This window comes from Callorhinus ursinus, unplaced genomic scaffold, assembly GCF_003265705.2.
Source record: "Callorhinus ursinus isolate GAN/ISIS: 27379988/994484 unplaced genomic scaffold, GSC_fseal_2.0 scaffold2, whole genome shotgun sequence".
Classification (NCBI taxonomy): domain Eukaryota; kingdom Metazoa; phylum Chordata; class Mammalia; order Carnivora; family Otariidae; genus Callorhinus; species Callorhinus ursinus.
In genome coordinates this window covers 78,564,786-78,580,328 of record NW_027397064.1, presented here as the reverse complement: position 1 = coordinate 78,580,328, position 15,543 = coordinate 78,564,786, and the positions used below count along the sequence as shown (strand labels likewise).

General features: G+C 47.9%; 1 protein-coding gene across 3 annotated transcripts in view; it reads left to right on the top strand.

Annotated features, from left to right (window-relative positions):
* Positions 1-15,543, top strand: part of KIF5C (kinesin family member 5C) — a 147,674-nt gene that overhangs the window by 126,155 nt on the left and 5,976 nt on the right. For 2 of the 3 annotated variants that reach the window (XM_025856125.2, XM_073884202.1), the window contains exons 23-25: positions 2,506-2,610; positions 4,661-4,877; positions 6,057-6,170. In XM_025856125.2, the coding sequence (XP_025711910.1) occupies positions 2,506-2,610; positions 4,661-4,877; positions 6,057-6,163 (429 nt within the window). In that variant the 3' untranslated portion in view covers positions 6,164-6,170. Of the gene's footprint in view, positions 1-2,505; positions 2,611-4,660; positions 4,878-6,056; positions 6,171-7,749; positions 9,605-15,543 lie in introns of those variants that run through there. The other variant, XM_073884198.1, reaches the window with a different exon arrangement.

Here is a 15,543-nt window from a genome sequence, read left to right as displayed (position 1 = left end):
GACTGAGAAGAAAAGGAAGATGGACAGAAAGAATCATTTTCTGTTGAAATATCACTCGCTTAAATTGGGGCTGGTTGTGCTTAAAAATTAATTACGTCAGGCCAGAAAATGTATTCAGAGAATGTACTGGGGGCAAAAAAAAAAAAAAAGAAGTACTTGGGAATATTTTTCCATCGGCTTTTTTCTTAGTAAAAGGAAGTTATAATCCTCTCCCTGGCCTTTCATTTCAAATGAGCACACACCTGTTTGGCTGCAGCGTGAGAGCTGTTGTGCATAATGTGGGGAAAATCCAGGGGGTCTGGTCAGGCACTGCCGCCCTGAAGCTTGGTGAGCAATGCCAGAAACCCAGAGAAATTCGAGGCAGGAACCTCCCGTTTGCCCGTGAGGGGCCGTTCGGGGCTGGGTCGGAGCGTATGAAGCACTTCAATGTGCATCTTATTTGCTCTTCCTGGCAACCTCGTGTAAGTGGTTCTTACTGTGCGGTTCTGTCTTAGTGGAGATAGGCTCAGAGGTTAAGTAACTTGCCCAGGGTCACACAGCTGAAAGAGCTGGAGGTAGGATGGAGTCCAGGTTGTATGACTCCTGAGTCTGGGCTTCGGTGATCCTCGTGCCTCACACAGTGATCTCAGAGAGTCGCCGTACAGCGAATCCCAGAGCAGCTTGCAGAAGTTTCAGGAAGGAGGGAGAGGTGGGGGCGGCAGGGGGACTGCTCTTTAAATATGTTTAAACATGATAGAGGAGGAGCAATGGGCCATAGCCAGCTGTGTAGTAGGATGGAAGGAAGGTGTATTTAGAAGTATGCACATGTGTGCCCATGTGTCTGTGTGAAGGAGCCAAGGGAAGGAGGTGAAATATATATATATATATATATAGGGGTTGATGGAGTCAGATCTGAGCGGGACAGAATTAATAGCATAGATGGATGTATCAGCTTGGTAAGGGGAAGGGATGCAATTTCCCAGAGAGGAGTAGTGGAGAAGTGAGATGGAGATGGTTGCAGGACAATACATAACCGTGGAAAGGTGCATCCGACGACTTTGATCTTCTCAGTTAATGTGGAGGCTCTGTCCTTGATGGTGAAGGAAGGGAGACAGTGGAGAGCCCACGGAGCCTAGAGAAAGCTCAGGCAGCCCGGGGGGGGGGGCGGATTTGTCAGGGATGAGCGGAAGGATTGCCGAGCAGTGGTGTGAGTACCCAACTGAAGGTCAGAGCATGGATTTGCCGTGGCCCCTGACAGCATGGTTCCAGGCCTGAAAACGAAAATAAAGAAAGGCAGAGAATGATAGGAGAGTTTAAGGCCCGAATGGCAGTGGTGGGGCAGGTAGGTAGTGACCACAGTCATCAAAATAGAAATGGCCATCAGACCCAGACCAGGTAGGAGGGAGAGGCCAGAGCAGAGGCGCTGGAGAGGGAGCCTGCAGAGATAATGGCAAGGACTGGAAAAAGTCAGGGAGGAGGGGGTCCGAGGGAGCTTAAGATCAGGCTTCCCTGATTTCATGATCTAAAACTGTCGAGAAAGGACCTACTTGTACACCAGTGGCTCTCACAGTGTGGTTATCAGCAGCTTTGGCATCACCGGGGCGCTCGCTAGACATGTGCATTCTCAGACCCACCCCAGGTCCACTGAAGCAGAGACTGGGGGTGGGGCCCAGCAATCTGAGTTTTAACAAACCCTCCTCTGGGCAAAGTTTGAGAACCCCGGATGTAGATGGAAGAGACACAGGTTTGAGATCAGCGTGCAGCCATCACCTCTCAGAAGAAGAAGGAGGGATGATGGTCCCCTCTGTAATCAGACACAGCAAGGATGCCTTGCCATTTTTGGGCTCCAGGATGTGTTTGCCCATGTGTTTCTCAGTTTACCTCTTGGCCCAGGAGGGCAGTTTTTGTCCATTTCAAGATCTGATGAATTTCAAGAGTTTATCCATGCGCTCAGATGCTGTGACTAGTTTGAGATGGATTCATTAAGTAATTTCATGGGATTGGAAGCTGAAGGGACAAGCAAAGGCCACTGAGACTTCCTGTTGGGACCACAGGCACTCGCCCAACAGCTTGGTGACTTATCTCAGTTGGGATGTTTGAAGTCAGATTTAGGTCTTAGGTTTATGTTTTCACACTGGTTCTTCTTAATGAGTTTTGGAACAGTTCCTTTTGAAAAGAAAAGTCTATTTACCTACCTGCAAGGGAGAGGTAAATTTCACAGAGAGAACTAATCTGTATCTTTCAAAGGAAGATTGGAAGTTTTGTTTGGTTTTGTTTTGTTTTCAATTCTCTAAACTATAATGCTCGGAAAACCCTTGACATCAGCCAAGGGAATTCATTGGGAAGGTCACTGAGTCTCAACTTGTAGAACCTCTGTTTATTTTCACTTTCAGAATAACCTTTGGTGGGATTGGGGTGGTGGTTTTTTATAAAGATTTAGAATGTTGTCCAGCTTATGCTGGGTCCGGGGGGGGGCGCGGGGGGGCTGTGGGCGGGGCTGCCTGCTGACCACGGGTGTTGGTACAGAGCGTGGAGCTGGACAGCGATGACGGAGGGGGCAGTGCTGCCCAGAAGCAGAAAATTTCCTTCCTGGAGAATAACCTGGAGCAGCTCACGAAGGTTCACAAACAGGTAGGAGAGTTGTGCCAGCTTCCTCTGATTCTCTTACTCTCCCAGAAAGAAGCCCCACTGTATCTGGCCACGGTTCGGGAAGGAGGTTCTGCATCACCAGGGGACATTAGTGCCAGAAGGATCCTTGGAGTCCTTTAATTAGTCTTCAGTGACTTCCCTTATATATAAAAGTCTTTTATCGAAGCCAGATGGAAGGAATCGGAGTTTGAGCTCTTGGGGTTTGGGAAGTGGGGTGTTCAGAACCCTGCCTTATCATCCTGCCTCTGGTTCCAGCCTTGGACCCACAGGCTGCACAGAATGCAAAGTGAATACCACCGAGTCGGTTCAGGCCCCTTATTTTTGCAGATGAATAAACAGACCGAGAGAGGAAGTGACCTGCTTCATTTTCTCTCTGCTCTGTTGCCCTATTTCTTGGGCACCCTCTCCGGTTCTTATGACGCTCTGGAGTTTATCCAGAGGGACAGCGGAATGCATGGCCAAACCTACTGGTGATCTAGGCAGTTGTTTTTCTCCTTTCTGTATAAATACGGGAATGTTCATGTTTCCCCTAAATCCTAAAGATTCGGAATGTGATGAAAATGGTCCAACTTAGGGCATGTGCTATGGTGAGCGCTGTGAATTGTGTAAGACCGATGAATCACAAACCTGTACCCCTGAAACAAATAATACATTATATGTTAATTTAAAAAAATGGTCCAACTTGTTGGACCACATGATTAAGGGGATGCATCTCTCTTGGGCCTACATCCTCTTCAACATTACCTAGGATGGCATTTTTCCCCAAAGGGAGGATGACAGATTCAACATGGTTGAAGTCATTCAAGCAAATTACTGATGAGAAATATAGAAGCAAAAACTGCAGTCTGAGTTGCAATTAGTGATTTTCTAATTCACTAATTTGAAATAGGGCTCTGAAATTCATTATTTTATGAATTCAATGAATATTTTAATAAATATTAAAAACCTGCTCTCTGCCAGGCACTGGAGCTGGTAGAAGGCAGGTGTAGCCTTGGGATGAGTAACCTTCATACAGCATTGATTTTCCAAAACTTTTCTGGATCCACTGGGATTCACACAATGGGCCTCTTATATACTCTCCTTTTTTATGGGTGAGAAACCTGAGACGTGTAGGGGTTGGATGACTTACCAAGTCAGATGTCAGGAAATAATAGAACTGGCTCTTGAGCCTTTTTTTTTTTTTTTTAAACCAGCGCAAGCCTGTTGCCTCTTTTTCTTTTTTTTATTTTAAAAATTTTCCTTCATTTTATTTTTTTAAAAGATTTGTATTTATTTTTTAATTCCATAGTTAACAGACAGTGTGTATTATTTTCGGGGATCTGTCAGTTCGGCAATCCCATACATTACTTAGTGCTCATCACCGTAAGTGTCCTCTGAATCTGCTTCACCTCTTTCACCCATCCCCCCCCCCCCCCCCCCGGGCAACCACCAGTCTGTGGCCAGACCACCCTGAACACGCCAAGTCTCACCCGTTGCTTCTTAACCGAGGGTCTTAGGTAATAAGAGAAAGAGCAGTATCCCAGAGTTACCTGTGAGTCTCTGGATATGTTGCAAAGTGGGTCCAAACCACATGCTGGCGGAGACAACGCGTCCTGCACGGGAGGAGGCCTGCGGAGAGCTCTAGAACATGCACGCCTGTACCCAGTGCTTCTGAACTTGCTAACATCACTCAGCTTTCACACGCTAGTGCCGGAGTAGCCAAGCTTCCTCACACGCAAACTGAAGAGGAAGGAAATCCTGCCCACGCCTGAAAGCTTCCTGTGACCGGAAGTGGCCGTTAATTTCATCCTGCGTCCCTCCCCACTTCATTGCACACAAGAGGCGTGCATAGCAGGTTGGAGGCGCTGGTTCGTGATTTCCATTTTCCTTGGGCGCTCCCAGCGTTGGTGGTCACATGGACGTCCCGCGCCCACCTAGCGGGGCTGCTTGTTTGGCGCAGAGTCCGCTTCTAGCCGCCTTCCTGTCACCGTCTGCCCCTCCTGCCAGCCCCGTCGCCTCCTTGGTAAGTCGCCCCCGTCCTCTCTCCCCGCAGCTGGTCCGGGACAACGCCGACCTGCGCTGCGAGCTGCCCAAGCTGGAGAAGCGGCTGCGCGCCACGGCGGAGCGCGTCAAGGCCCTGGAGAGCGCGCTGAAGGAGGCCAAGGAGAACGCCATGCGGGACCGCAAGCGCTACCAGCAGGAGGTGGATCGCATCAAGGAGGCCGTGCGAGCCAAGAACATGGCCAGGAGGGCCCACTCGGCCCAGATCGGTATGTGTGCCTCTCCCCCGCACCCCTCCTGGAAGGCAGGGCTCTGCTGCTCTGGGCTGTGTGCTCTGGAACATCTGCCAGGCTATAGTCAGGGCCTGCATCAGCTGGGCCAGCCGGCGCCTCCAGGCACCCTGCATTCCTCCCGGGAGAATGGCAGTGTCAGGCACCTGCTTCCTTATCCTGAGAGGTTGCAGCATACACATTGTGGTCTTCAGAGCTGCTGAGCTGAGCAGAGAAGGTGGCCAACTTAGGCTGTCAGCTAAAGGTATTTGGCTGTAAACGGAGGTACGTTCTCACAAGCACTAGAGTATTTGGCTGTTTCTCAGTGAGGCCCAAAGGCCCCTTCTGTTCTGTACCAGGCAGACTGGGAAGGGGCGGGGTGTAGCCAGAAGCCTCAGGGAGAGCCACTTGCAAGGGCACGTTTGGAAGCACCTTGGAAAGAGCTAGGCTGGCCTCCGTGTGCAGGGTGTGGATCCCAGCTGGGAAAGGGGCCTGGACGTTCAGCCCCTGCCAGACCTGGATTTGGGCATTTTGCCTGAGCTGGGAATGGGGGTGTAGCAGCTAAGTCATGGTTCCCAGGATGGAGCCACAGGCGGTAAAGAGATTTAGGAATGTTCTCTAGAGAGTTTTTCTTTTTTAAACTGAAATGCCTCCCAATAACGTGTGATACTATTTCCCATCAGATAATGCTGTGCAGATGTTTTGTAAACCAACAACTTCATGTTTCTAGTTTTTAGATCATACCTTAGATTAATGTTTCATTGCATTTATTGGATTTCATGCTCTTTGTAAATCCGGAAACTAGAAAGCTTCTTCCCAGAAAAGTGCATCATAGGCAGAAACCTGCACCCAGTTTCAGGGGCTACGCAGATGCCCTTGGAACCCAAGTGTTCCCTACGGATCGGCCTCAGAGAAAACTGGAAGTCCTTCTAATCTTCCTCAGCCAGAATTAAAGTAATTGATTTATAAGTTCTCTCTGTCCCCTAACCACTGGGTGCCCTGGATTAGCTAACTGTACTGTCTCCGAGGGCAGGCGTCCTGTTTTCAGAAAGGTCTGATGCTTGATGAGAACTCTAACGATAAAAATTGTGCATCTTGGTTTTCACATGTGACCTGTGGGCATGTAGGTGTGACCATTTAAGCCCAGTCTGAATGCTCTGTCCTTTCTGTCGGATACAGCCAAGCCCATTCGCCCTGGACACTACCCAGCATCGTCTCCGACGGCCGTCCACACCATCCGAGGGGGAGGAGGCGGCTCTTCAAACTCCACTCACTACCAGAAATAAATATGAAGTGAGTCCCTGGTGTCAGGGGTGGTTTCTGTCTGGGGCAGCCCTGGGGCAGGTCCCTGGCCCTGCCTGGTTCTCATCCGTCTGCATGGGCCCCTCCAAGAGCGAGCAGTTTTGCTGTCCTGGGACAGGCCGTAGGGGCGTAGCTTACCTACGCTCAACTCAGTGCAGAGCCTCAGGCTCTTCTCGCTAGGGCCACCTGGCGTCGGGGACACTCCAGGGCTGGGTGAGGGTGTGGCAAATGATTCACCTGAGCTTGCTTCTGTCTGTGGGACTTCCCTGTGCCGCTGGCTTCCAGAAGGGCATTACCTGTTTGTCAACTGCTTTCGCTCAGAGCAGATAGATGTGGGTGGTTGCTTTAAGTTTCAGGAACTGACTGTAAAGAAAGAGCCAGATATAGAAAGTAATATTTTTGTAATTGCTTTCTGAGCTCAACAAACAGGGGTTTTTAAGAATCGTGCTAATTTATATCTAGGTAGGTCAGGACCACTTTTTTCTTTGAGACGGCGGTTTATAAATTTCTCTTCCTACAATCTACATGCGTGATACTGCTCTACCAGCAAACAAACAAACAAAAAGGGATACACTTTAGAAAAGAGAAGAAGGAGAGAGCACAAACTGTCCTTTTGTACTTGAGATGGAGAAAAGAGGTTACTCATTGGGCAGGGCAGACAGACAACTCGGTGGCCAGAAAACTGTTCAGGAAAACTCTTGACTTTGCACCAGTAACCTGTGGATGGGAGGGGGTAGCTCCAAATGCTGTCCTTCGACTCAGCTCTCAGGAAGCTAGCTTGCAGGATGGGCCAGCCGGCATGGCAAAGCTGCAGTGTCAAGGCCAACACCGGAGAGCACAGAGTCCTCTCCTGTCCTTTCTGATCAAGGTGTGGGATGTGAATGTGAGGGGCTGGAGCCCTCTCTCGGGATATGACAACACTGCGAAGGCTCACGCCAAAACTGCCAAGGAGGAAGCTTGGTGCCTTCCCCCAGACGGCCCTGTCCTGCGCTGCCCCAGGCAGCATGCCAACGAGCAGGACAGGCACAGATCAGATTAGGGAACAGGAGGGAAGGCCGAGGGCGGGCAGCATGTCCACCGCCATCTGCCGTGTCCTAAAAGGGTGGATGGGAAATGGTCTTGGCAGCGGGCCACCCCATTCAGATTTGATCGCTTTCCCTTACAGATAAAATAATTTGGATGTTAGAAAATTGTTGTCGGTATTGGGGCTGGCCCTCAAAGGGAACTGTAAGCTCCTGTGAGGCAGCATAGGATAGAAACCTAAACCGGTGGTTCTGGAACTTGGGTGGGTGTCAGTATCACTTGGCGCCTGGAAGGCTTCATGAAGTAGGGCCTGAGCCTTTGTGTGTTTACCGAGTACCCCTGGCGATTTTGTTAGCCACCAAAGTTTGGGGACTCCTATCCTGAAGGAACTGTGGCATCTCTAGGGCAGAAGTGGATTTCTCTGTCATGTGAAGGAAATTTGAGGGTGGTCTGTCAGTGGCTGGTAAAGCGACTCTATAGTGACAGCAGAAAGCTCGCCTTTTAAGTTTAGAACCCCTGTCCTCAGCAAGTACCTTCCTTCCTCAAGGTCACCTCAGTGACTTCTACTCTTCTGGCTTTTGTGCCTACACACCATGGTCAGCAAGCAGAGAGGAAGCCGGGAAGAGGCAAAAGCAGCTTCTCAGCCGAGTCCGCTTCCTTTCATGGCCCTCCTGGAAGTCCATATAGTGCGGATGCCTGCGTCCCTCCGGCCAGATCTGAGGCATGTGACTGTGTCTAGCTGCAAGGGGGCTGGAAAGTGGCTGCTTTGAGCTAGGCATATCACTGCCCCATGAAAGAGTAGTGTTCTTTATTTTTTATTTATTTTTAAAGATTTTAATTCTTTATTTGAGAGAGAGAGAGCAGGAGCAGAGGGAGAGGGAGAAGCAGACTTCCTGCTGAGCAGGGAGCCTGACGTGGGGCTTGATCCCAGGACTCTGGGATCATGACCCGAGGCAAAAGCAGGTGCTTAACTGACTGAGCCAGCCAGGTGCCCAAGAGTACTGTTCCTTTGCTGAAAACGAGGCAATGGATGCTGGGTGGGTAACCAGACCCTGCGTTGACTGAGCACCTACTATGCAACAGTGCTGTGCAAATGTAGTATCTACATTACCCCCTTCCATGTAAGCATGCAGAGCACTGGCTGTGCTTGGCTCCCAGCAAGCTCCCAATAAATACACTGGCCCAGGGATTCTGGGGTCCAGAGACTGTGCAGTGGACAGCCACTTTCCACATGCGATCCCATAAAGGTCTGTCGACCCACCCATGTTTTGTGTAAGCTTCATACGACCCAGTGTTCCCCTCTCACACTTGAGATTGAGAAGCAGTGGGTCTGGTCAGACTAACAGAACCACCCTCACCCATCCTGGTGGTCCACTGCTTTAACTTGAAGTGTTATAAGTGGATTTGATTATTTTATCTGCAGTTAAAGCCCCCTTGACCCACTCTCTCCGTGCATACAGCCCCTGCAGCTGGGCTGTTCCCCACGTCACAAGACAAATAGGCACCTTTCTGGTTATCAGGATGGCGGTGTGGTAGAGGGGCCTGGCTTTGGACAGGATACCTGGGTCAGGTGTTAGTTAGGTCTTCTACTCTCTTTAAGTTACTTACCCTCAGAGTGGGCTTCTTCGTCTGTGAAATGGGGAGAATCCTTTCCCTGGACGATTGGTTTTGAAATGAGGACTGACTGAGGTCATGCTTCTAAGCTGCTTGGCATCTAACAAGTGCTCCATCAAAACGTCACTGCTGTATAGAGTAGCAGTGTGCTACTTGGCATGCAGTAGGTGATGGATGAATGTTGGCTTATAGTCTCCTTTAATTCACACAGTCGTTAGAAAATAGTTTTTAGTCCCTCTCTAGCCCTAAATTCTAACCACTGAGTGGAGAAGGCCCATGAGTGTCCTATTTGATGCTATGACCAGATATAAGGTGTTTTAAAGTTATTATCATTTATTCATCTAAAGGTTATGAATAAGAACATTGGCTATTTTTAAGAAAAAGACTGGGTATTTGTCAGTGGAGGTTAAAAAAAAAGAAGGATAGTAGCCAGTGAAGTGGGAAATTATAACTGGGAGTGAGAAAATGCAAAATCATTTTTAAAAAAAAATAATTGGAGCTGCCCCCTCCCCGCCCACTGTCAGGGGCAGGGGGAGAAGATATTTTCGAGACAAAGCACAGGCACTGCAAATAAAAGTCGTGAAGTTGAAAAAAAAAAATTGGAGGTGCGCCTGGGTGGCTCAGTCTTAAAGCATCTGCCCTCAGCTCTGGTCACGATCCTGGGGTCCTGGGATCGAGCCCACATTGGGCTCCTTACTCAGTGGGGAGTCTGCTTCTCTCCCTCTGCTCTTCCCCCCACTCGTGCTCTCTCGCTCTCACTCAAATAAATAAATAAAATCTTTTTTAAAAAATGATTGGAAATGTGGAATTCATTGCTTAGTTGGGATCAAAACCTTTTGAGGTGATCTTTCCTGATCTTTGAGATGCTCATTCTGAAGTGTGTCTTCCTAGGGAAAAATGATCTCAGCTGCTGACTCTTCTTCCCAGCTCTCTTGTTGAAGCCAGAGCAGCGTATTCATACTTGGGCAGCACCTGGATATCTTTGGGGTTTCTTTGTGCTTCATTTCAGGTTTCAAAGAACACAGTCACAATGAGTATTTTGGTTTATGTTCAAAGTTTCAGAGTGACTAAAGATGCCAACATGGAGAAATCAGAACTCAGGATACTGCTGGCTTCTATCTCAGCTAGGTCAAATCCAGGGGAGCTGCCAGGGGGAGGAGAACAAGTACCAACCATGAAGTGACTAGGGAAGAGTAGCACAGACACTGGCAGGAAGGTGGGGCTGGCTGGCATATTTGGGGAGTCAGGAAGGCTGATAGGGCTGGAGCCCAGAGAACACAGAGACCTTCATAATCAGGGTTGTCGGGGAGGGAAGGAGGGGCCAGGTAAATGAGGCCTTTGAGCCGGGCCAGCAGCATAGAGTGCAATCTGAGGGTGTGGGGCCACTGGGGACTCTGGGCCTGGGAGTGGTGGGACCTGGTTCATGACTGGGAAAGGCGACCCTGTGCCGGACCCCATGGAAAGGATGGTGTGGGGGGGAGTCAGAGCAGGGGCTCCCCAGAGGCTCTTGCGGGGAGATGGATAATGTAGGAGACCAGAGAGTTACAGGCAGGGAGTACTGGCCTCCTGAGAGGAGCTGCAATCCAGAGCATAGGCGGAGGTGATGGGAAGGTGGAGGAGGAAGGACAGGTGCCTGTAGGTGGTAGATGGGGTGGCAAGGAGGTGGGATGGATCTCATCTTAGTGTCTGTTCTCTTGTGCAAGAAGCCAGGTAAGCAGCAGGGAGGCAGGGAGATGCGGTTGCAGGCTGGAGAAGAGAGGTGTGAAGTAGACCTCTGAGGCAGTACTGAGTGCTTATTCATGGCCCCACATTCAATGCAGACATCATTTAAATATCTCGTTTGGCTCCCTGGCTCTGCAGGCCCTGCGGTGGGACTTCCTTCCAGGTAGTGCTTTGACTAGCCGCTGGCTGCTTGTTCAAGTGTGTCCACCAGATGGCGCCAGTGGGGCACCGCTGGAACCTCGCTATTTTCTAAAAGGCTTTGAGGCAAAAGGGTCTTTTGACTGTCCTTTAGGCCATTATTTCTTGGATTTGAATAGTAAATACAGTACTTTTAAGGGGATAAAGTTCTCATATTACCCAGAGATTTTTTTTAATTATAATTAGGTATTTGCAAATTTACAATAGCATATACTTACAGATCTTACATAACTATTAAATCAAAACAAATTTAGAAGTTAGATCGAAATGAACCATAAACCAAAATCAAATTACCAACCTTAACAGAAGTTAATAAAAGGTGGCTTTTCTCTGAAAAGAGCTGGGTGCAATGGGATTCTGGTATGTGTTGCTTCTAGTAGAGTCTCGCTTATCTGTGCTCCTTCTGTGTACCATGACGTGGCGGCTCACTTCTTCCATTCCCGCTCTGTGTGAAAACCACTGTGGAGGGGCACTTAGCTGGCTCATTCGGTAGAGCATGTGAGTCTTGACTTTGGGGTTGTAAATTTGAGCCCCATGTTGGGTGTAGAGATTACTTAAAAATAAAGGCTTGAAAAAAGAAAAGAGAAAGAAAAACACGGCAGAATCACTGCATACCTTCAAGCCATTTTGTCATCTTGTGGCTGGAACACATCATTGTCCTGTTGCATCCAACTTTAGCTGAAGGATATTTAAGTTGTGAGTAGTATCCACTTGGTCGTAGCATAAAGCGTGTGTGGGGCTGAACTTGCATGGGAATGCTTGGTTGCAGGGTAGTCAGCTAGATAATCTAGAATACCCACGTATTTTTTTAAAAGATTTGTTTATTTGAGAGAGAGAGAGTGGTGGGAGGGGAAGAGGGAGAGAGAGAGAGAAGCGACTCCCTGCTGAGGAGAGTCTGATGGGGGGCTCGATCTCACAACCCTGAGATCATGACCTGGGCCAAAATCTAGAGTCAAATGCTTACCTGCTTAACCAACTGAGCCACCCAGGCACCCCTAGAATATGCACATATTAATGCTTTAGATTTTTGTGGAAAGAAAAACATAGAATTAAAAATACTGTGAAATAAATGAAATGCCCAGGATGCCTCTCACTTTGTTGATGTAGGTAGACTCTGATATTTTGAGGACTGTACTTTTATTAAAAAACCATATATATTAAGTCTAGAAATCATAGCCTATAAAGTTTTGGGGTGCCTGGGTGGCTCAGTTGGTTGAGCATCCAACTCGGTTTTGCCTCAGGTCATGATCTCAGGGTCCTGGGGTTGAGCCCCACATCAGGCTCTGCACTCAGCTTGGAGTCTGTTTGTCCCTCTCCCTCTGCCCGCCCCCCCCCGTCTCAAATAAATAAATAAATAAATAAATAAATAAATAAAATATTTTTAAAAATTAAGTTTTAATAAACTTTGATAAAACATTTGGTAAAATCACAGTGGTAGAGCCAATAGGAACTCATTAGGGCTCTTACAGAAGAAGCAATCCCATGTTTTTAGACTGATTTCATGCTTTGAGGCATAGAGAAAACAGCCCTAGAAAAGCATGTCTGCGATTTATAGCAGGGTCACATGGGTGAATGCAACTACAAAGAGCCATCCAAGCAGACCAGGTGTTCTGTTATGACCTCTGATTTGTGTGACATTCCCTGGATCGGTGACAGTCACTGTAGGATGGCTCTGTCTTCAGGTTTTACTACTTTAAGAATTTCATTGTGAATATATCTGTTAGTTGTTAGTAAAAAATAATATCTTTACATTCTTGAGTGGTGTGCTGGAAGCAGACACAGAGCACAGGTCTCCAGGCTTTCACGACTGGTCCCTTTTGCTGCCATAAGGTCATCTGTGACTGAGGCCCTGAAATCCTGGACCCTATGTTTCCTGTGTGCCTGTCATAGTCAGGGTCTTCCGGCTTGGCCCAGACATTTGGAATGCACAAATGGTTTTCTACTCTTAAGTCTTTATCACAGGGGCGCCTGGGTGGCTCAGTCATTAAGCGTCTGCCTTCGGCTCACGTCATGATCCCAGGGGCCTGCTTCTCCCTCTCCCTCTGCCTGTAGCTCCCCTTGCTTGTGCTCACACTCTGTCAAATTTTAAAAAATCTTAAAAAAAAAAAAGCCTACTTGTTGCTTAATTGTCACAGTAAGCTACACCCAAAAGGGGAAATTCCAAGTGTACATTAGAGACAGGAAGTCCAGTATTTTCTAGGCTAGCACTTATTAAACCTCAGACTTATTTGACTCTGAATGTCTTTGGCCATTTCCCCACATTTACTACCTTCAGCTAAAGCCCTAAACTTCAGGGGCACGTAGGCCTCCAGCTCTTTTGTCTTTGAACTAGGAAGTCTGGCCGTCCCTCAAACCCCCACCCCGCCCTTCATTGTTTTCCTCCACCTCAGGCAGAATAGAATTTTCTAAGCTTTTGACTACTGGAACAAAAAGGCAGCCCTTCCCTGTTTAGTCCTTAGGCAGGCTGAGCTTTCCAAGCTGGCGCTTCCTCATTTATACTTTATTTGCTTTTCTAAAATCTCTGTCTTTCCTTGTTACTCTTCTCTCTGTCCTGAATATCTGGATCCAAATCATCTTGCCTCATTAGTGGGGTTCACCTTGACCATTCTCCTGGTTATGATACCCACTTAATCACAAATAAAAAATGTTATATGTACCTAAAATGTACAAGTTGCTTTGTGCCCACAGCAGAAATGGGTTCGCTCCCCACGTGGAGGGTGGGCGAGAAGCTGCTTTTGAATTTAACCCTCCAAAGTAGTCAAGTCAGGGCACACATGTGGTCTACATCTGAGCCACTGGCCCTTCAGCTTGCTCCTGCTGTTGGAAAATCCTAGCAATGAGATGACTGAGTCACAAGAATGTGAACGCCTCTCTGCAGGGGGACTCTTTGCTACCTGCAGGGTATGTAGCTGGGTGATTGTGGGTTCAGGATACGGAGCTGGGCTGCCTGGGGTTGAATCCCAGTTTGGCCATGTACTAGGTAAGTTACTTCATCTCTTTGTGCCTCCTTGTCCTCTGTAAAATGTGCCAAATGACTGTACTTTTTACAGGGTGGCTGTGAGGATAAAATGCATGAATACACAGAGAGCTTAGGCAGGTGCCCGGCACAGAGCAGGTGTGTGGCATTGGCCCGTGTTGACATTATGCCATCCTACCTTCTACAAAGAGGCCAAGTGCAAGTGAACTGTCAAGATCACACATCTTGTCCTTGGTGGGTCCTGGACCATGAACTCTGATCTGCTGGGCAGCAGTTCCCAAACTCCCTGGCCTTAAGACCCTTTGTAGTCTTAAAAAGTATCAACATCAAAGAGATTGTATATTCCTGGGCTATATCTCTTGGTATGTTTTATATTATTGATGTAAATTGAAGCAAAATTTTAAATATCACTACTGTTAAGACACATGCCATTTTTAATGAAACATAATTATTTTCCAAAATGAAAACTTGGCAGAATGGAATTGCTTTGGTTTGCAAATGGTTTGCACATCTCTTTAATATTTGGCTCAGTGGACAGCACTGGATTCTCATATCTGCTTCTGCGTTCTCTTAGTTGCAGTGTCTTATTTTAGTTGAAAACTGAGCCTTGTCACTCCAGACAGGATTCTTAGGTGTGGAGAAGTTATGATCATAGCACCTTCTTTCTCTCTTTTTTAAAGATTTTATTTATTTATTTATTTATTTATTTATTTGAGAGAGAGAGAGCATGTGAGCGTGCACGAGTGGGAGGAGGGGCAGAGGGAGAGGCAGAGGCTTAACCGACTGAGCCACCCAGGCGCCCCCATAGTACCTTCTTCATCACAGGCTTGCTCTGAGAATTGAATGAGAGATGTGAAAGAAGAGTGGAAAGTCCTAGGAGAGTGTGTGGCAAAAATTAGGGCCTCACAAGTATTAGCCAATGGTGTGTCGTGGGGACAGACCTAAACAGCATAGAGAAAGCGGGACTCAGGGAGAGGGGCCAGTAAGAAGTGCAGGCGGGCACTACGGACTTGGAAACCAGCATTGTGCGCTCAGAGGGAGCAACGGTGAGGGCCTGGAAGGAAGAATGATCGTCCCCCACAGCAGATTGCATTGATGCCGCTGCTTCTCTTCAGCAGTGATACATAGAGTACAACTGGCAATTCTTATAACGTGGGCACTGAATAGTAGAAAGGCAGGAGAAAAGATAAAACTACGTACTGTTTAGATTAAGCATAAATCCACTTGCAAGCAATTGCAAAAGCCGAAGTTAGGGGAAAACCTCTCAATACTTCTTGCAAAACCCTTGTATAATTTGCTTCTTTCTTCAGCCTTCTCACCCCTTCTAAAGAAAGGCTATTTTATTTCCTTCTAAGCCTGGTCACACGTTGCCACTCTTGAGTTACCATCTCCAGTTTGGCAGAGGTGCAGGGATGGCCTTGTAGTAGGTCGCTTGGGCCAGTACCGTGCTTTTCAGGAAGTAACAACTCTGAGCCATCCAAGAGGGTCAGCAGAACTGGGTTTTAAATGTTCTCGAGGTTTGCCAGCCTGTCTGGGTTGGCCGCTCTCAGTGATCAGAACGGTCAGAAGTGGTTTCTCCAGGAGCTAACCCATTTACTTTTATAAGTTCTATCCATTTTCTCTCCTAAATTTATCAGAAGAGATGAACATTCAGATAGTTGGGGGATGGATGGGAGTATCCCAGTTGACTCCTTTCTTCTTGGGCCTACTGGAAAGACTGCGTTGGCAGACAGGCTGGAAAGATCTGTAACTCAGGATGAAGATGGACCACCTCTTTAGAACAACCTTTATTGGTGGACTCCCTGTGTTTTTCCTTTTGGCAGCCTGTCA